This window comes from Nyctibius grandis, unplaced genomic scaffold (genome assembly GCF_013368605.1).
Source record: "Nyctibius grandis isolate bNycGra1 unplaced genomic scaffold, bNycGra1.pri scaffold_134_arrow_ctg1, whole genome shotgun sequence".
In the NCBI taxonomy this organism is placed as follows: domain Eukaryota; kingdom Metazoa; phylum Chordata; class Aves; order Nyctibiiformes; family Nyctibiidae; genus Nyctibius; species Nyctibius grandis.
The window spans coordinates 6,350-25,741 of NW_027167507.1; the positions used below are offsets into that span (position 1 = coordinate 6,350).

At 75.2% G+C, this 19,392-nt stretch overlaps 3 protein-coding genes across 3 annotated transcripts; 2 read left to right on the top strand and 1 right to left on the bottom strand.

The window, feature by feature from the left end:
* The first annotated feature begins 520 nt into the window (after positions 1–520).
* On the top strand, positions 521–5,064 carry LBX2 (ladybird homeobox 2). The gene is made up of 2 exons (XM_068424598.1): positions 521–836; positions 4,673–5,064. The coding sequence occupies exons 1-2, from the start codon at positions 521–523 to the stop codon at positions 5,062–5,064; spliced, it is 708 nt and encodes a 235-aa protein (XP_068280699.1).
* A 3,826-nt stretch (positions 5,065–8,890) lies between these two features.
* TTC31 (tetratricopeptide repeat domain 31) lies at positions 8,891–14,240 on the bottom strand. The gene is made up of 16 exons (XM_068424596.1): positions 14,121–14,240; positions 13,852–13,914; positions 13,524–13,780; positions 13,223–13,306; positions 13,079–13,147; positions 12,825–12,983; positions 12,605–12,736; positions 12,450–12,513; positions 12,010–12,100; positions 11,789–11,930; positions 11,038–11,139; positions 10,890–10,962; positions 10,616–10,754; positions 10,377–10,451; positions 9,700–9,802; positions 8,891–9,592 (listed from the first exon to the last, which is right to left on the bottom strand). Exons 1-16 carry the CDS (start codon positions 14,221–14,223, stop codon positions 9,467–9,469), a joined length of 1,782 nt encoding a protein of 593 aa, XP_068280697.1. The 5' UTR covers positions 14,224–14,240; the 3' UTR covers positions 8,891–9,466.
* Positions 14,241–14,352: 112 nt separating this feature from the next.
* Positions 14,353–19,383, top strand: CCDC142 (coiled-coil domain containing 142). The gene is given in 9 exon segments (XM_068424597.1): positions 14,353–14,596; positions 15,098–16,369; positions 16,482–16,568; positions 17,065–17,217; positions 17,296–17,453; positions 17,916–18,053; positions 18,179–18,293; positions 18,378–18,555; positions 18,629–19,383. Coding segments are annotated over 8 exon segments (2,793 nt in total). The 5' UTR covers positions 14,353–14,596; positions 15,098–15,129; the 3' UTR covers positions 19,353–19,383.
* The last annotated feature ends 9 nt before the right edge of the window (positions 19,384–19,392 follow it).

Below are 19,392 nucleotides of genomic sequence, written 5' to 3' on the forward strand. Positions count from 1 at the left end.
ATGGGGGGGGGCGGGCGGCGAGCACCCACCGGGCTCCTCCCGGGGAGGGGGGGGATTAAAATCGCGGTACGAGAGGGAAGAGCGGAGCTGCGCCCCGTTTGCATCGCGGTAGCGACGGCGGAGAGGGAGCTGTGCCCCCCCCCGCGCCCGCCCCTCAGCCCCCCCCCGTCGGTGGCTCCTCCTCCTCCCGGTGCCCAATTTGCCGCCCCGGCCCCGGGTCTTTAAGGCTGCGGTACCGGGGTTGCGGGGCTGGGGGGGGAGCGGCGGCGGGCGCGGAGCTGGCCAGCCCCGCCGAACGGCTCCCGGCGCCGGGGGAGGCCGGTCGCTCCCCGCCGCCGCCGCCGCCGCCGCCACCGGGCCCCCGCCGAGGGGGCGGGCTGCGCCCGCGGGGGTTTAAGTGCGGCCGCGGCTTGATGCGCGGGCGGGACGGCGGCGGCGAGAGCGGCGGGGGGGAGAGACCCCGGCGGGATGAGGCGGGCGCGGTGCTGAGGCGGCCCCGGTGCGGGAGCGGGGACGCGCCATGACCTCGGCGCGGGAGGCGGCCGGTTCCCCCCCGCTGCACGCCCCGGGCCGGCGCAGCGCCCTGGACCAGCTCCCGCCGCCCGCCAACTCCAACAAGCCGCTGACCCCCTTCGGCATCGAGGACATCCTGGGGCGGCCCCGCGGAGGGAGCCCCCCCGGCCCCGGCCCCGCCGCGCCCCCCGCCCGGCTCCCCGAGAAGGCGGCGGGGCCCCGCGGCGGCGGCTGCGCCCCGTCCTCGCCGCTCTGCGCGCTGGAGGAGCTCGCCAGCAAAACCTTCCAGGGGCTGGAGCTGGGCGTGCTGCAGGCGGCCGAAGGTACCGGGACCGGGGGGGCTCCGCCGGGACCGGGGGGGGGACGGGGACGGCGACCGGGCAGGTGCCGGAGCCGGCGGACGGTGGGGGGGGGCGGTCCGGCCCTGCGCCGCCGCCGGGCCCGTGGCGGGGCCGGGGTCTCTCTTCGCCCCCAGCCCGGCGCGGCCCCGGTAAGTTTCCTTCGCGTCCCGGAGGGGCGAGCGCGACCGAGAGACCCGGCGGCCGCGGGCCGGGAAGGGGCCGGTGCTCGCCCGGGGCCGCGGGGACACGGCAGCCCGGCCGGGGCAGCCCCGGCACCGCACCGGCGGCCGCGGCCCGCAGCGAGGGTGAGGCCCGGGGCCGGCCACCGGGAGCCCGAGCGAACCCCGGCCGAGTCCGCGCCGCGGCGGCGGGTGAGCGGCCACCGGGACCGGGACACCGGTACGGGCATCCCGGAGCTTCAGGAGGATCGGCCGGGCCGGACCCGGCAGCTTTACCGGGAGCCGCGAGGACCCACCCGGCCTCGAGAGCCGCAGGACCAGGCAGCGGATCGGTCCCGCGGCGGCGGCGGGGCAGCACCGGGAGGAACGGCTCCAGCCGGCCCCGCCGAGCCGTGACCGTGGCCGTGACCGAGCGTAGGGGCAGAGCGGCGGATCGGTCCCGTCGACAGCGACAACCCTTTACCGACCCCGAGCCCCGTCGGGCTCCTGCGGCGAGGACGGCGGCTCCGGCCGGGCCTCGGTTCTCCGGCAGAACCCCGTTACCGGCGGGGCCGGGGAACCGGCGCGGTACCCGGCGGGGCCGGGCAGCCGCTCCCCGTACGGACCGGCGGCGGCTCCCCCGGGGCACCGGCCTCGGCGGAGCCTACGGGACGCGGTCCCCGCGGGAACGAACCGGTGCCGCCGGTCCACGGCTCGGCCCGGGCGGGGAAACCGCCGTGAGAGCGGGCGGACGGACGGAGCGAGCGCCGGCCCGGCCCTGCCGCCCGCCGAGACAAAAACCCTCCACCGGGCGGACGGACACGGCGGCCGCGATCAACGAAAAATCCCGCACACGAACGGACACACGGACGGACAGAGCGGGGCTCCGGCCGTTAACGAGAAAAAACCCTGACCAAGGCGGACAGACGGACACGGACGGACAGAGCGGGGCTCCGTGATTAACGAAAAAAAAAACCCCGTTACCCGGCCGGACAGACGGACAGGGACGGGCAGAGCGGCGTTCCCGTAATTAACGAAGAAAATAAAACCCGTACGCGGCCGGACAGACGGACACGGACGGGAGCAGCGCGGCTCTCGCCGTTAACGAAAAAACCTTTGCCCCGCCGGACAGACGGACACGGACAGACAGAACCGGGCTCCCGGGATTAATCAAAAAACCCGTTACCCGGCCGGACAGACGGACACGGACGGCTCGAGCCGGGCTCCGGTAATTAACGAAAAACAATTTCCCTACCCCGGCCGGGCCGGGCCGGGCAGAGCGGCGCCCCGGTGATTAACGAAACCGCCTTACCGGACGGACAGACGGACACGGCCGGACAGAGCGGGGCTCCCGTGATTAACGAAAAAAAAAAACCCTTCCCCTGCCGGACAGACGGACGCGGCCGGGCGGATCGGCGCTCCTGCAATTAACGAAAAGGAGCCGTTGCCCGGCCGGACAGACGGACAGAAAGGGCCAGCGCGGGGCTCCCGGAATTATGGTAAAAAACCCCGTTACCGGGCCCGACAGACGGACACGGGCGGGCGGAGCAGGGCTGCGGTAATTAACGAAAAGAGCCGTTGCCCGGCCGGACAGACGGACACGGGCCGGCGGAGCGCGGCTCCAGCGGTAAACGAAAAAATCCCCGTACCCGGACGGACCCACGGACAGAACCGGGACAGCGCGGGGATCCCGGCGGGGAGGTAAAACCCCGTCACCGGCCGGACAGACGGACACGGCCGGGCGGGGCGGGGGCCCGCGGGTAACGGCGAAATGAACCGGGACACACGGACAGACAGACAGAAAGGGGACAGATCGCGGTTCCCGTAATTCAGGTAAAACCCCGTTACCCGGCCGGACCGACGGACACGGCCCGGCAGAGCGGGGCTGCGGTAATTAACGGGAAGAACCGTGACCCGACCGGACAGACAGACACGGCCCGGCGGAGCGGGGCTCCCGTGATCAACGAAACTAAACCTCTTTGCCCCGACGGACCGACGGACAGAGACGGGGCAGCGCGGGGGTCCGTGACTGAGGCAAAGCCCCGTAACCCGGACGGACCGACGGACACGGACGGGACATCCCGGGGCTCCGGTAACGAACGACCGAGGCCGCTGCACGGACGGACCCTCTCACAGCACCCGGCGGGTCGGAGCGGCGGCCGGGGGTCCAGGGGAAGCGAAGCCGCCGCTGCGGGCAGCGGGACGGGCGGGGCGGCCCCGGGACCCCTCGGCGGCGGAGGGAGCGAGAGCCGTTAACGGGGAACGCACGGACCGACTCACAGCCGACCCCCGCTCGGGCATCCCCGGGAGCCGCGTTACCGAGCGGCGGATCGGGCCCGCCGGCAGCAAAGGGGCTGCAACGGGCTGGGGCCGGGACCGAAACCCTGCGGACGGCGTGGAGCCGTTACCGATGCCCCGGACGGACGCGACCCGCGTCTCACCGGAGGTTTCTCTTCTCCACCGGCAGCAGTGCGGTAGCGCGGCCGGATCGGGCCCTCGGGGCTGCGGCGCGGCCGTGCCGAGAGCGGTGGCGGGGAGCGGACACCGGAGGACCCGCACGAAGCCGGGTCCGCCGGCACCGGGGCTCCTTAAAATCGTTTAGCGAAGGCACTACCGGCGGCAGGGGCGAGCCGCCGCGTTCGTGCTGCCGTCCGGCCCCGCCGCCCGGGGCTCCAGGGGCTCCGCTCCCGGCTCCCGGTGCGGGCCCCGCGGCAGCGGGCCGGGCTCACGGGCCGATCCGGTGCCCGGCTCCAGGCGAGCCGCCGCGGGGAGGAGCCGGACCGGAGCCCCGGGATGGCCGGACCGCGCTGCCGGCGGGACACGGGTGGGCCCGGCCCCGCGCCGGAGCCGGGACCGGGGCCGCTGCGGGACGGCGCGGGGCCAGGCGGGAGCGGCGGCGGGAGCGGCGGGGCGGGACGGGCGGCTCTCGGTCCCGTTACCGGGGAAGCGGGCCCGGGTGGTGTCACGGGCAGAGCCGGGGCTCGGGCACAGCGCGGCTCGGTTTGATTTGCACGGCTGAGCTGCGGCCGGCCCGGCTCGGTTTGGTTCATCTCGGCTCGGTTCAGCTCTGCTCGGCTGAGCTCGGCTGAGCTGAGCTCGGCGTGGCCCGGCTGGGGTCGGTTCGACCGGGTTCGGTGTTTCACAGCGGGGAAGGGGTCGGCGCTGAGCGGCGGGGGCTGGCGGGGCAGGGACGGGCCCGGCTGGGCTCGGCTCAGCGCGGCTCAGCGCGGCTCTGCAGCGCGGGCGCGGTGCGGGTGCGGACGCCGATGCCGATGTCGGTATCGGTACCGGTGCGGGTGTGGGTGCGGGTGCCGGTACCGCTGCGGGTGCGGATGCCGGTACCGGAGCGGGTGTGGGTGCGGATGCCGGTGCTGATGCCGGCGGTATCGGTGCGGGTGTGGGTGCGGAAGCCGGTGCTGATGCCGGTACCGGTACCGGTGCGGGTGCGGGTGCGGATGCCGGTACCGGTGTGGGTGCAGATGCCGGTACCGATGCCGGTGCCGGTGCAGTGTAGGTGCGGATGCCGGTGCGGATTCCGGTGCCGTTGCCGGTACCGGTGCGGGTGTGGGTGCGGGTGCCGGTGCCGCTGCCGGTACCGGTGCGGGTGTGGGTGCGGGTGCGGGTGCCGGTGCCGGCGCGCTGAGCCCGCTGTCCCCGCAGGTCGGGAGCCGCTGGGCGCCCTGGGGCAGCGCCCGGCCTGCAAGAAGCGGCGCAAGTCGCGGACGGCGTTCACGAACCAGCAGATCTACGAGCTGGAGCAGCGGTTCCTGCGGCAGCGGTACCTCTCGCCGGCGGACCGGGACCAGCTGGCGGCGCGGCTGGCGCTCAGCACGGCCCAGGTCATCACCTGGTTCCAGAACCGCCGCGCCAAGCTCAAGCGGGACCTGGAGGAGCTGCGGGCGGACGTGGCCTCGCTGCAGGCGCTGCCCCCCGCCGCCCTCCAGCAGCTGGCGGCCCTGCCCGACCCCCCGCGCCCCCCCGCGCCCGGCCCCGCGCCGCCGCCGCCGCCGCCCGCCGAGCTCTCGGAGGAGGAGATCGACGTGGGGGACTGAGGCGGCCGGGGGGTACCGGGGGGGGGGTCCCGGGCCGGCACCGAGACTGACCGAGCCCCCGGGCTGGACGGGGCGGCCGCGCTGCCCCCGCCCCGGGGGGAATTGGTGCAATTTTCCGCTTTTTTTTTTTTTTTGTCCGTCTTTCCTTTCTCTTTTTTTTTAATTTTATTTTCTACCGTGTCTGTCCCGCCGGCCCGCCCGCGGCCCCGCCGCCCCGAGAGCCCGGGGGCACGGGAGGGCCCGGCGCGGCCCGCCCGGGTGTAAATATTTGGAATAAAGGCGACACCTTATTAAGGAGCGCGGGGGTCGTGGCGGCGGGACGGACGGAGGGACGGACGGACGGGGTGACGGCCACCCCCGCAGCCCCGGACCGGGCGGTCACCCCGGGGATGCTCCGCTCTGCCGGCTCTCCCGGGCCGGGGGGCCTCGCACGGGGCACCGGAGACCCCCCGTGCCCCCGCGCTGCCCCGCGTCCCCCGCTCCCGACAGCAGAAGGGTCCCCTCGGTGGGTCCGGCACGGCCTGAGGGGGTCACCCGGTACCGGCCTGTGCCGGGAGGGGCGGGGGCTGCCGGCCCCTCATGACGTCATGTCCCGATGACGTCACTGGGCGAAGCGGTGATGTCACTCTCTGTGGGGTGGGAGCGGCTCTGGCTTCGCCGCGGGATGAGCGGGGTGGTCTGGGGCGGGGGGGGGGGACACGGGGCTCGGCCCCGCACCCCCGATGAGCGGCTCCGTGGCGGGCAGCCCCCCCCGGTGCAGCCGCGAGGGGCGCCCGGAGGCCGCGGGGACGGGCGGCGGGGAGGAGGGCGGGGGGGGGGGGGAAGCTGCCTGTGCCTGCCCTTGGCGGGTCCCGGGGGGGCCCCTGTCACCGCAGCGCTGCGTGTCGGGGCTGCGCGTCCCTCCCGCATCCATATGAGCCCTCGCTGATCTAATTACGCGGGTGCGAAGTTCCGAAGGCTGAGCCGCCCCCCCCGCCCCCCCCCCCCGGTATTTTCTCCGGTTTAATTGCATTGTCCCACCCCTCCCCCGCGCCGCAGCCGCCCGCCCGGGGGGGGGAAGCGGAGAAATGAGATTTACCCTGAAAGTGCCTTTGAGCGGCCCCCGGGGAATCGCTTTTCATTTGACAGGTCGGAGCGGGCCGGGGCTGACACGCGGGGGGGATGCGCGGCCCTGGGCGGGGGGGGGAAAAAGGCAGGGGGGCGACCCGGGGGGCACGGCGAGGAGGGGGGGGGCACAGACCCCCTGCCCGCGGCTGCAGAGACCCCCCCCAGGAGGTGACAGACACCCTGGGCTGGGACAGGGCGCATGGGATGGCAGGGAGGGTCCCCCGGGGGTCCCGTCCTGCCTCCCTCTCCCCAGTGCCTGGCACCCCCCGGGCTCAGGAGCCCCAAACCCGGCCCCGCCGCTCCCCGGGGCTGCTCCAGGGCTGGTGCCGGCCCATCGCAGCCAGCCCCGGCCCGGGGGGCTGCACACCCGGCTCTGGGGGGCTGCACACCCGGCTCTGGGATTTGCACACCCGGCAGTGGGGTGCACACGCAGCATGACAGTGGTGACCCCCCCGGGCAGGGGTCCCGGGCACTGTGACCCCCCCAAAGGGAAGGTGCAGCCCCAGCCCCACACCAGCAGCTCCCCACTGACCCCAGCAGCCCCCGCCCGGCCTCTGCTCCAGGCGATGGTATCTGCTGGCCCCGCAGCCACGTCACCCCGCGGACACGTCGCCCACTCCCGTGTCACCCACAGCCTGCCCCTGGCAGGAGGCAGCGCCGGACGATGGCCCCGGTCCCCACGGCAGAGCCAAGCATGGGACCAACAGCCCCACCGGTCTGGCTGCACCCAGGAGCACCCTCCCGGCCACACACACACGTGTGTGCAGCCCCATACATGAACATTGCATGTACGTGTGACCGCAGGCCTGCGGGGGGGCGGCCGGGGCCAGCCCTGGCGATGGGCTCATGGCCGGGCCCGTTTCCACCCAAGGCGGGGGGGCAGCGGGCAGCATCACCCCTCTGTGCCCCACACTGCCGCCTCGGCCCCCCCCCAGCATTTGGAGCCGGGCAGCCCAGACCCCGCAGCCCCCTCTCCCCCCCCCAACCTGCCCGAGTGGGGCAGGAGGGGGGAGCTGGCTGGGAGGAGGGGGCTCAGACCCCCGGGATCTCACCCCATGCCGCACCACGAGCCAGTCCCCTCTCGGTGCAGGGCAGCGGAGGGATGCCAAGCTCCCTCACCGTGGCCTCTGGGCTGCTGCCCCCCCCAGCCCTGGCTCCCCCGGGGGTGGCTAATCGCGGGCGGAAGCCTCGGCCGGGCTGGGCAGCGTCTGGCGTCGCCCCCGGCCGCCCCACGGGAGGTTTGGCTGTGGGGGCCGGTGCAGGCGCCGGGCACGCTGCCACCGCCAGCCCTGCGCCCCGCCGGTTCCCACCGCTCCGGCGGCCACACAGCGAGGCCCGCTGGCCCACCGGGACCTGCATCAGCCCAGCTGGCCTGCCCACACCGCCAGCACCGGAGCTGCCACCGCGGGCACAGCCGTGACCGGCCACACGCCGCCACACGCAGCAGCACACACGTGTCCCGTCACGGGCACACGCAGCCGAGCCCGCGGCACCACGCACACGCGGGAGCACCCACGGCACGAGCCCCCACCCACCACGGCCACGCATCCCCCCCCCAGCCAGCACCCACCGCGGCTCCCCAGGGACCACCCGCCCCGGCCTGCGGGCAACCGGCCCCTGGAGGGGTTCGCCCTGACTAGTGGCCACAGGGGCAGCAACGTGCCGGGTCCCTGGGCAGGCTGTGCCCATCACCGGGGCCTCGGGGCGGGGACCTGCCAGGCCCCCACACAGGCTGTGCCCATCACCAGGGCCTCGGGGCGGCCCCCCTTTTCCCCCCCTCGTCTTTTTCCTCGTCCAATTTTCCGCATGATTAACCCGGCGGCTGTTTCCTGACACCCTCTGCTGTTGGTATTAATTTCTTTTAACTAGTGATTAATTACTCGCTGTCTCCCGCGCTCCTTCTCCCTGTTGCCCATTTGCATATTAATCAAATTCTATTTGATGGCCTGCCTGTCACCCGCCTGTCACCCGCCTGTCACCTCCCCGCGACACCCAGCACTGCAAATGACATTACAGCGGGGCCGGGGGACCCCCCGTTCCTGACCCCCCCCTCCTGCCCGGGACCCCCCGACAGCCCCCCACCACCGGGGACCACGGTACCCGCGGAGGCTCCGGGCTCTGCCTCCCCCTCCCCGGGGCCGCGGCCATCACCGCTGCCTCAGGGCTGGCCCTGCCCGGCCCCCGCTTGCCCCTGAGCCCCGGGGGAGCTGGGGGTCCCCCCGTTCCCTCCCGTGCCCCCGGTCCGGGCCGAGGCCGCCCCCTGCTGGCCGCCGGTGGAGCTGCGCGGGGGCCGGTACCGGCGCCGGTCACAGCTCCGGGGGGTCCGGTACCGGGGCTGGTCACAGCTCCGGGGGGTCCCGGGGGATCGTTCCGGTGAGAAGCCGCCGGGTGCGGGGAGAAGGAGGCGTGGGGCGGCCCCAGGCACCGGCAGCGCCCGGCACTGACCCCCCCAAGCCCCGGGCTCGGTACCGGGAGCTGTAACGGAGCCCGGCGGCAGCCCCGGGAGCCGCAGGGGCAGTGCGGGGGTCCCTGACTGTCACCAGCTGCTTGGGGAGGGGGTTGAGGGACAAACCCACCCCCGGGGGGCTGGTGGCCACGGTCGGGCTGCCCCGGGGTGGGCAGGGGCAGGGTGGGGGGACACCCCCTGCACAAGGGGGGTGCCGGGGCGCGGGGGGCACCGGGCTGAGCCCCGGCAGACACAGAACCGGAGCACGGAGGGAGCGGTGGCACCGGGGGCACCGGCAAGGTCCCTTTTATTAAGCACCCTACAGCGGGTACAACCCCAGGGGAGCCCCCTCCCCGGCACAGCCAGGACCCCCAGCCCTGGCACACAGAGCTCCAGGGGGGGCACCGACCCGCCGCGGCCCCCAGGGCTGGCAGGACCCTGGGCAGGGGCTGCAGCCCGCAAGGCACAGCCACTGGGGGGGGACACGGACCCCCACCCACGGGGGGCACGTCCCGCTGCCCGCAGAGGGCAAAGGCACAGGGAGACCCCGAGTGAGCCCCGAGGGGCAGGGGGAGGCGGGGGCCACGCTGGCAGCCCCCCGGGCAGCGAAGCCCAGGGCTGGGGGGCAGAGCAGGCAGCCCCGGGGGGGCTGTGTCCCCTCACCCAGGGGCAAGTGTCCGCAGTGGCCGACGGCTCCTCGGCTCCGTGCCAGGAGGGCGCTTGGCTCGGCCCCCCCGTGCCATCGCAGCCATCCATCGGGGCAGCAGGCAGGGACGGGCCAGCTCCTCGGTGGCCACGGCCAGCGGCGCAGGAGGGCATCGCTGCCGTAAGCTGAGGAGCCCCCCCTGGCTACCGGAGCCCCCAGTGGGGAGCCCCCAGCTTGCCGTGGGGCTCCGGGTGCCGCCGGGGGGAGGGGGTGGCGTGGGAGGGGTGCTTGAGCTGCAGCACCAGCCGGCTGCCCTCCACCTCGGCGTCCTGGGGGGCAGAGGGGAGGCTGAGGGGGGGACAGGCACCCCCCTGCCCACCCCACCTGCCCCCCAGGGGCCGTGGGGTCCCCCCCACGGTGCCCACCCCCCACTCACCTGCATGGCACCGTAGGCAGCCTCCGCCGCCGCCTTCCGCCCGTAGTTGACGAAGGCGCAGCGACGCTCGGGCAGCAGCCGGATGGAGCGGATCTCCCCGAACCTGGGGGGCAGAGGGTGAGCACCCACCCCCCAGAGAGCCCCCCGGGGCAGAGGGTCAGCACCCACCCCCCAGACAGCCCCCCGGGGGCAGAGGGTGAGCACCCACCCCCCAGAGAGCCCCCCGGGGGCAGAGGGTGAGCACCCACCCCCAGAGAGCCCCCCGGGGGCAGAGGGCCAGCACCCACCCCCCAGAGAGCCCCCCGGGGGCAGAGGGTGAGCACCCACCCCCGAGAGAGCCCCCCGGGGCAGCAGCGACGGGGAACGGGGACAGGGACAGGCAGGGGGCTGGCCGGGCACTGGGGTGGTGACGCGGGGCAGGACGGGCATGGGGATGGTGACATGGGGATGGTGACACGGGGCAGGATGGGCACGGGGCTGGCAGGACACCGGGGTGCAGGATCTTGGCATGGGGATGGTGACACGGAGCTGGCAGGGCACCGGGATGGTGACGTGGGGCAGGACGGGCACGGAGCAGGATGGGCACTGGGATGGTGACACAGGGCAGGACAGGCACGGAGCTGGCAGGGTACTGGGGTGCAAGGGGGCCACGGGGGCCAGCCTGGGGACACACTTACCGGCCGAAGGAGCCCCGCAGCACCTTCTCGGTGACCCTGGCGGTGACGTTGCCCACCCAGAGCGGGTAGCAGTCCCTGCCAAACCGCACCGGTGGCACCGGCCGTCAGCTCTGCCCCCAGCACCGCCAGCTCCACCGGAGCTCTGGGACCCACCCGCTCCTGCCCGCCGCCCCCAGTAAGCACCAGTCGCCGTCCCAGCCGGGCACGGGGCCCCCTGTCCCCCCCAGCCCCGGCCCTACCTGGCGGGGTGGTTCGGAGGCAGCGTCTGCTGGCCACTGGCCGCGGCCCGGCCCTGGCCCCGCGCCTGGCTCCTGGAGCCCACGACGGTCACGAAGCCGCTCGCGTCCGTGTCCCGGCGGCTCCGGCTCACCCACTCCCCTGCCCAGGGGCAGGGACGGGCTCAGCCGGCCCCGTGGGCCAGCACGGCACCACCGTGGGCCAGCCCCAGCCCCGGCGTCCCCCCAGACCCCAGCCCAGGTCCCCCCGCACCCCCCGGCCGCCGCGGTCCCTTACCGGGGGGCGGTGGTGGCGGCTCCCCAGCCTCCAGCGGGGATGGGGACACCGGGACCCCCCCTGGGCTGCTCCGCTGCGGGGGAAGAGGAGGGTCAGGCCCTGCGGGGGGGCAGGGGGGGCTGGGGGGCCGGGGGGGCCGGGGGCTCACCCGCAGCAGGGCCCGGCAGGCCTCCAGCTGGGCGACGGCGTCGGCGTTGGCCCCGTCCCGGCGCAGCAGCTCCTCGAAGGTGCCCACGGCCTCGGCGTAGCGCTGGGGCGGGGGGAGAGGGGCTGAGCCCCCACTGCCCCCACCAGACCCCTGCCCGGCACCCGGGCCCTGCTGCACCCACGCAGGGCTCTGCCTGGCCCCGCTGGCACCCCACAGCCCCCCCCAGTCCTGGCACCCTACAGCACCCTGCCCAGGCACCCTGCAGCCCCCCTGCCCAGACCTGCTGGCACCCTGCAGCCCCCCCAAGTCCTGGCACCTCACAGCACCCTGCCCAGGCACCCTGCAGCCCCCCTGCCCAGTCCCACTGGCACCCCATGGCACCCCACAGCCCCCCCAAGTCCTGGCATCTCACAGCACCCCACCCAGGCACCCTGCAGCCCCCCTGCCCAGTCCCACTGGCACCCCATGGCACCCCACAGCCCCCCCAAGTCCTGGCACCTCACAGCACCCTGCCCAGGCACCCTGCAGCCCCGCTGCCCACTGCCTCCAGCCCAAGCACCCTGCTGCCCCCTGCCCACCCTCACTGGCACCCCACAGCCCCCTGCCCAGCGCCACTAGCACCCCACAGCCCCCCAAGTCCTGGCCCCTCACAGCACCCCACCCAGGCACACTGGCACCCTGCAACCCCCTGCCTGGCCCTGCTGGCACCCCGCAGCCCCCCTGCCCAGCCCCAGCCCCCCCTCCCCAGTACCTCCAGCCCCCGCAGCGCCTTGCCCTTGCGGAAGAAGCCTTTGGGCCACCCGGGCCGGAGCCGCAGCGCGACCTGCGCGTCCCCCAGGGCCTCCTCGTAGCGCCGCAGCTTCTCGTAGCAGTAGGAGCGGTTCCCGAAGAGCCTGCGGGCACGGCGGGGTCGGTGCCGCCCGGGACCCGCAGCCCCCCCGGGACATGCCGCCCCCCGGCCCCGCCGCTCACCGGTGCTCGCCGGGGTTCAGCCTCACGGCCTCGGTGAAGGCCAGCACCGCCTCGGCGTAGTGGCCCTTCTGGGCCGCCTCGTTGCCACGGCCTGCGGGGAGAGCATCGCCCGCTGCTGACCCCCAGCGCGGCGGGGACACGGGGGGCTGTGGGGACGGGCAGAGGGGAGCAGGGCGGGGGGCTCTGCTGCCACCCAGCCAGGAGGGGATGGCACCTTGGGGACAGCCCAGGGCCATAACGGGCAGCACCGTGCCAGCGAGGGGCCCTGGCACAGACCCCCTGGGCAGAGCTACCCCCCTGGGCAGAGCCCCACACCCCAGGCTGGGACCCCCCGGCCCCTCCAGCGCCCACGTCTCTCCAGGGCACACGGGGAGGGTGCAGCAGCCCCCGCAGCGGGACCCCCCCTCCTCTGGCTGCCCGAGGGGCCCCGAGGCACTGACCTGCGAGAACCAGGCTCTGCTCCACCGCGCTCGCGTCCGGGGGCACAGGCTGGGGCGGGGGCGCCTGCGGGGGGGGGCAGGCAGGGCAGCGAGGTGCTGGGTGCCCGCAGGGTGGGCAGGACCCTCCCCAGGGCCCCCCCCAGGCTCCAGCTCACCTTCCTGGGCGCCCTCTTGCCCGGCTCCGCGCTGTCCTTCCTGGGGGGCTTCTCCTTCCCCGGCGCCGGCAGCCTCACGCCCGCTTTCTGCCGGGCTTTGAAGACGAAGGTGCAGCTCAAGTCCAGCTCGTCCTGCGAGAGGCAGGGTGGGCGAGGCGGGCAGAGCCCCCGGCCCGCCCGCAGGGCACACCCCGCGCCCACCCGCGCCAGGAGCCCTCACCTCCATCTCCTCCCGGCTGCCTCCCTTCTCCCTGGAGGGGGCTGCGCTGCCCTGGGGGCACGGGGAGGTGCTGGGGCCCCGCCAGCCCTCGCCCCCCTCCTCAGCATTGCTGTCCTGGGGGTGCCCGGCGCCCGCAGCGCTGCTCAGGGACGAGGCGCTCTGGAAGGAGAGGGCAGGAGCGAGGTGGCAGCGGGGCTCTGCCTGCCGCCCCCCTCCCCACAGAGACCCCCCGGAGCCCCCACGGCAGCGCTCACCGACTCGGCCTCCCGCTTGCTCTTCAGCTCCTGTCCCAGTTTCTCCTGTTTCTTCCGCTCTTTCTGCTTCTGGAACCCAGAGATAAAGTCAGCGGGCGCCTGGCAGAGTGGCACAGCCCCGCGCCCGCCCCCACGCCGCGGCACCTTCTTCTTCAGCTTCTTCTTCTCCGCTTTCCTCTTCATCCTCTCCTCCTCCGCCACCAGCTCCTGCGCGTTCCTCTCCACCTCCTGGGCGAGCGACGCCGTGAGCGCCAGCGCCTGGCACCGCGCCGCGCCGCGGCCGGGAGAGCGGGACTGGCACCGGGTGTGCCCACAGCAGCCCTGCCAGCCCCCCCGGGTCAGCCGTGCCAGCCCCCCCGGGTCACCCCTGCCAGCCCCCAGGGTCACCCCTGCCAGCCCCCGGGTCACCCCTGCCAGCCCCCGGTCCCCGGTCCAGCGGGCTCACCTTGGCGGTGGGCGGCAGCGCCCAGGGCGCGGGCAGACCGGGCAGACCGGGCGGCCGGGCCCCGGGGCGGGCGGGGGGCGGCTCCTCGCACAGGAAAAACTTCCTGAACCCGCAGAAGTTGTGCCGGGGGTCGCCGTCCTCGTCCCAGCGCGGGCTGAGGCCGAGCCACCCTTCCTCCTCCTCCTCCTCCTCCTCCTCCTCCTCCTCCTCCTCGCTGGGCTCCTCCAGCCGCCCCCGGTAATACCAGAAGCCCGGGCCTGGGCACGGAGAACCGGGACCGTCAGCAGCAGCTCCCGGGCGCCCCGCCCGCCCCCTGCTCCCGACTCACCGCGGCCGAAGGTGTCCGGGGCGGCGGCGGCGGCGGGCGGGCAGTGCCGGGGACAGAAGGGCGCTGCGGGGAGCGGAGCCGGGGCTCAGCCCTCGGAAACGAAACCGAAACCGAGTCCCAGCGCCGGGGCGGGGCCGGGCTCTCCCCGCCCCGCCGCTACCCGCTCCCCCCCCCCCCCCCAGCACCGGACACCCGGCCCCACCGAGCCCCGGTTCACAGCGCGGCTCCCGCCGCCCCGGGACCCCCCCGGTGCCCTCCCCGCCCCGTACCGCCGCTCCAGCCGCCGGGGCCCAGCACGCAGCCCCAGGGGCACGCGGCAGGGACGGCCCCGAACCCAGGGTCGCCCATTCCCGGCCCCACCGGGTCCCGCATCCCGCCCGCCCCCGGCATCGCCCCGGGCCGCCGGCGCCGCCGCCGCCGGGCGCGTCGGAGCTCAGGCATGGCGCGGACCGGAAGTGGCGGGACGGCGGGACCGGAAGTGGGGCAAACACCGCCTGAAGCTACCCGCCGCCATCTTAGGTGAGGGCAGGACGGCGGCCCGGCAGGCCCGCGCCCAGCACCACCGGGGCTCCTCGTCCCCTCCCGCCGTCCCCGCCTCCCCTCAAGCTACGGGGCCGCCTCCACCGAGCACCGCGGGGCTGCCCTGCCCGTTCCTCCGCCTTAGCGCGGCCTGTTTCCTCTCCGCCGCCCCCGGGGACGGCCCAGCGGCGGCGCTGAACGTCGGGGCGGGGGGCCCGGCTCACAGGTGAGACCCCCGGGCCCGGGCTCCTCACCGGGGCCTAGGCCGCGCTCGGCGTCTCCTTGGCAACGGGCCCCCACCGAGAGGGGGCGTGGCCTGGCTCTAGGGGGCGTGGCCTGAAGACAGGATGGTCCAATAGGGGGCGTGGCCTGAGCGAGGGGGCGTGGCCTGAGTGAGGGGGCGTGGCCCCATCGTAAGGGCAGGACAGGTGACAAGTGCCTTGCCATTAACATGCAATTAACGCGCAATTAACGTGCAATTAATGTGTAATTGACATGTAACGGGTGCATAAGTGTGGCTGGCACCCGGCAGGAGCAGCCCCAGGTGCCAGCAGGGGCTGGGGGCTCCCCAGGTGCCCCCAGGGGACAGGGGGGGGTCTCAGCGCCAGGGCTGGGTGGCTGCGGGGTGGCACGGCTGTCCCCGTGTCCCCTCTGGGCACCGGGGTGGCCACGGGCACGACGGGCTGCCCCCCGCGTTGCCCCGCACCGAGGGTCCCTGCCCCTGCAGGTGGCGGCTCGCCGGGGGTCCCTGCGGAGGCCATGGTGCGTGGCCACGGCGGCGAGGATGAGGAGGAGGAGGACGAGGAGGAGGAGGAGGAGGCACCGTCGCTCCCGGCCGCGCTGGAGCAGAGCTTCCCCGGGCTGCGCCGCTGCCTCTGCGTCTGGCAGGACCCCCGCACCGGGACCTGCCGGGGCCACGTGCGGCCCCAGCCCGGCGACGGTGCCGCCGCCTTCTCCTACCACCCCGTCCACCCGCGCGTGGCCGAGCGCGGTGCCGCCCTGCACGCCCTGCTGCGGCACCGCCGCCTCCTCCTGCTCGCCCGCGACTACAGCCGCCGGCTGAAGGCCGCCTCCGACTTCCTCCGCCGGCTCCTGGCGCTGCCGGGGGAGCCGGGGGCCGCCGGGCCGCTGCGGGGGCTCTGCCGGGCGCTGCGCACGCACGCCGGGCACTGGGGCAGGCTGCGGCGGCGGGTGCGCGGTGACCCGTGGCTGTGGCTGCACGGGCACGAGCCGGTGCGGCACATGCGGCGGGCGCTGGCCCTGCTGGCCCTGCACGGCACACGGCTGGCCGAGCGCCACGCTGAGGCGCGGCTACGGGAGCTGGCACGGGCCGGCCCCGCCGCTGCCCCCACCCCGGCGCTGCTCTGCGACCTCTTCCAGGGCCTGGACATCTACAACCGGGTGGTGGGTGACCTGGCCCTGGAGCTGGGCGCCGCCGGTGTCACCGGCACCGGGGCCTGCCCCCGTGCCTTCCCCCCGGACAGGGTGCTGGGGGTACTGGCCACCGAGCGGGGCTGGCTGGTGGCCGAGCGGCTCCAGCCCCTCCTGCGCGGGGCCGAGCACGGCTGCTGGGAGGACGCCGCGGTGCCCTGGCCCCCGGAGCGCGGTGCCGCGGGGGACGCCGGAGCCTCCGGCCAGGAGGAGCCGCCGGGCCTCGCCGGGGAGCTGCGGGCGCTGTGCCGGGAGGACGCGGAGCTGATGGGGCTCGTCCTGGGCGTGCTGGTGGCCTCCACCGACAGCCTCCGGCGCCACGTCCTCCGCGGGCCCAAGCAGGAGAAGCCGGCGGCGGCGGAGAGCCCCGAGCCCACAGAGCCGCCGGTGGCCACCCCGGGCACCGGCTGGCAGCCAGACGCCTCCCGCACGCCCGCGGCCGAGGCCCTGCACGCCCGGTACCGCCCGCTCCTGTGGGGGGCGGCCGGTGCCGCGCTGGCGCATCGCCTGGGGCCCGGCACCGGCAGCCCGGCCGCGGCGTGGGGGCTGAGCCGTGCCCTCGCCCAGGGTAGGCGGGGGCCAGGAGGGGGGCAGCGGGGCGGCAGCACTGAGGAGCGGCTCCCCGGAGCCCTGCGGGGCCACCGCGGGGTGCGCTGGCCCTCACCCCTGTCCCCCTGCAGCCGGCGTCCCCCGGGAGTGCGAGGAGGAGCTGGGGCAGCTCTGCCTGCGGCTGTGCTGCTGGGGCGCCCTGCGGAGCTGGGAGAGAGGTGCGGGGTGTGGGTACGGGGTACAGGGTGCCAGGTGTGGGGTATGGGGTGCAGGGTGTGGGGTAGGGGGTGCTGGGTATGGGGCGCAGGGTACAGGGTGCCTGGTGTTGGGGTATGGGGTGCTGGGTGTGGGGTACAGGGTACGGGGTGTGGGGTATGGGGTATGGGGTGCCGGGTATGGGGTACAGGGTACGGGGTGTGGGGTATGGGGTGCCGGGTATGGGGTGCCAGGTGTGGGGTGCGGGTTGTGGGGTATGGGGTGTGGGGTACGGGCTGTGGGGTGCTGGGTACAGCATACGGGGTACGGGGTGCCGGGTGTGGGGTACAGGGTGCTGTGTATGGGGTGCTGGGTGCAGGGTACAGGGTGTGGGTATGGGGTGCCGGGTATGGGGTACGGGGTGCTGGGTGTGGGGTACGGGGCACAGGGCACGGGGTGCCGGGTGTGGGGTGCCGGCAGGAGGCCGTCCCGGGGCTGCTGACCGTTGCCCCCCCGCAGACTTCCCCCGCGCCCTGGGCTCGGCACTGTCCGACCCGTGCTCGGGGCAGCCGGTGCCCGCGGCAGGGCCGGTGGGCAGCAGGACGGCGCGGCGCCTGCAGCGGCTCTACCCGGCCCTGGCCTTGGCCCTGCGCTGCCTGCGGGCCCTGCCCGGTGAGCGGGGCCGCGGGGGGCACGGGGGGGGTCCCGGGGGTGTCCCCCCTGAGGTGACCCCCGCCCGCTGCCCCCCAGGCCGCCCCCCCGGGCCGCCCTGCCCGCGCCTGCGGGTGCTGGGCTGCTGCGTGGCCACGGCACAGGCCGCCTGCGCCTGGCTGCTGGGCACTGCCCGCCGGCACCTGGCGGCCGCCGCCCTGCCCCAGTTCCTGCTGGTCGCTGTGGGGGACATGCGGGTACGTGGGGGACGGGGACCGAGGTGTGGGGCGGGGACCTGCCCGGGGGGGGTCAGCCTGGGGGGCTGGGGGCTGTGGGGCTGGGGGCTGTGAGCTGGCCATGGGGCTGTGGGGCTGGGGGCTGCCTGTGGGGCTGGCCATGGGGTTATGGGGCTGGGGCTGGCTGTGGGGCTGGCTGTGGGGCTATGGGTCTGGGGGCTGGCTGTGGGGCTAGCTGTGGGGCTATGGGGCTGGCTGTGGGGCTGGGGCTGGCCGTGGGGCTGTAGGGCTGGGGTCTGTGGGCTGGCCGTGGGGCTGGGGCTGGCTATGGGGCTGTGGGGCTGGGGCTGGCCATGGGGCTGTGGGGCTGGCCATGGGGCTGAGAATGGCTGTGGGGCTATCCGTGGGGCTGGCCGTGGGGCTGTGGGGCTGGCTATGGGGCTGGCTGTGGGGCAGGACCCCTCTCCCCCCTCTTCCCTGCAGCTGCTGAAGGCGGCGACGGACGAGCTGGTGCTGCTGGCGAGCGGGACCCTCCCGGTGCCCGGGGCCGCCCCCCCGCCGCTGCCCCACCGGGAGCACCAGCTGTGCCAGCAGCTCCGCTCCGTGGCTGCCAGCATCCAGGTACGGGCCTCCGGGAGCCGAGCCGTGCCGTGCCACGGTGGTTCTGGGGCTCCTGCGTGGCCGGGGTAGCCGCGGGGTGCCCTGGCCCCGCCGTGCCACCCCGTTTGCCCCCGCTGTGCCCCCAGCTCTTCTCCGGGGACGCGCTGCAGATGTTCTCCGCCGGCTGCAAGCGCATCTCGGCCGAGATCTTCCAGCAGACCATGCCGGGGGGCAAGCACTGGCGGGCCGGCCTGCGCCCCGGTGGGTAGGGGTGCCCGGGCGGTGGGCACGGCACCGTGCAGGGCACCGTGCAGGGCTGAGCCGGTGCCCCCCCCCGCCCCGCAGACCCCCCCGTCTCCCCCAGCGCGTACGCGGCGGCGGCGGCGCAGGCGGTGCTGGGCCAGGCGCTGCGGGGTGCCCGGCTCCTGCCCCGCGACGCCCAGGTGCCCGCCCTGGCCCGGGCCACCACGGCCTTCCTGGAGGCCTGGATGGAGCACGTCCTGGCGCGTGGCATCAAGTTCAGGTGGGGCTGGGCGGTGGGGGGCGGTGGGGGGTGTGGGGGGCACAGGGCTGAGTGCCCACCGTGCCCCCCCCAGCCTGCAGGGAGCCCTGCAGCTGCGGCAGGACTGGGAGCTGGCGCGGGAGCTGGTGGGCTCGGAGCGCTCGGGGCTGGCACCCGAGGCCCGGCGGGCACTGCTCGCCCTCCGCGTCTTCCAGCAGATGGACGGCGCCATCCTCTGCCTCCTGCAGCAGCCCGGGGGGGCGGCCGGTGCCCCCCGGCCCTGGCACTGCCTGCGCCGCTGCTGTGAGTCGGGGCGGGCACGGATGGGGATGGCCCCTGGGGGACACCGGGGTCACCGTGGGCCAACGCTGTGCCCTCGGGGCCAGGAAGGGCAACGGTGCCCTGGGGGGTGAGGAAGAGTGTGGGCAGCAGGGCGAGGGAGGTTCTCCTGCCCCTCTGCTGGGCCCCCAGTTCAGGACAGACCAGGAGCTACTGGTCCACGGGGCAAGAGCCACCTCTTGGGGTGCCACCCACCAGCACGAAGGTCCGGGACCCCCCACTGTCCCCATCCCCTCGTGTCCCCTCACTCTGTCCCCTCTCCCCACCCAGGCTCTGCCATCACCGCCCACCCCAGCACCGACACCCTGGACACCCTGGTGACACCGGCGGTGGCAGGGACCCCCCCGGCTGTCCCCGGTGCCCACCGACGGGGCAGCACCCCCGAGTCCTACTTGTCGGGCGACCAGCGCCGGTGGCTCGCGCTACGGCTGCGCCGCCGGCGTGTGCCGGGGCTGTGCTGCACCGGGAACGGCCCGTGACCGGTGACAATAAACCGGGGCTGAGATTGTGTCCGTGTGT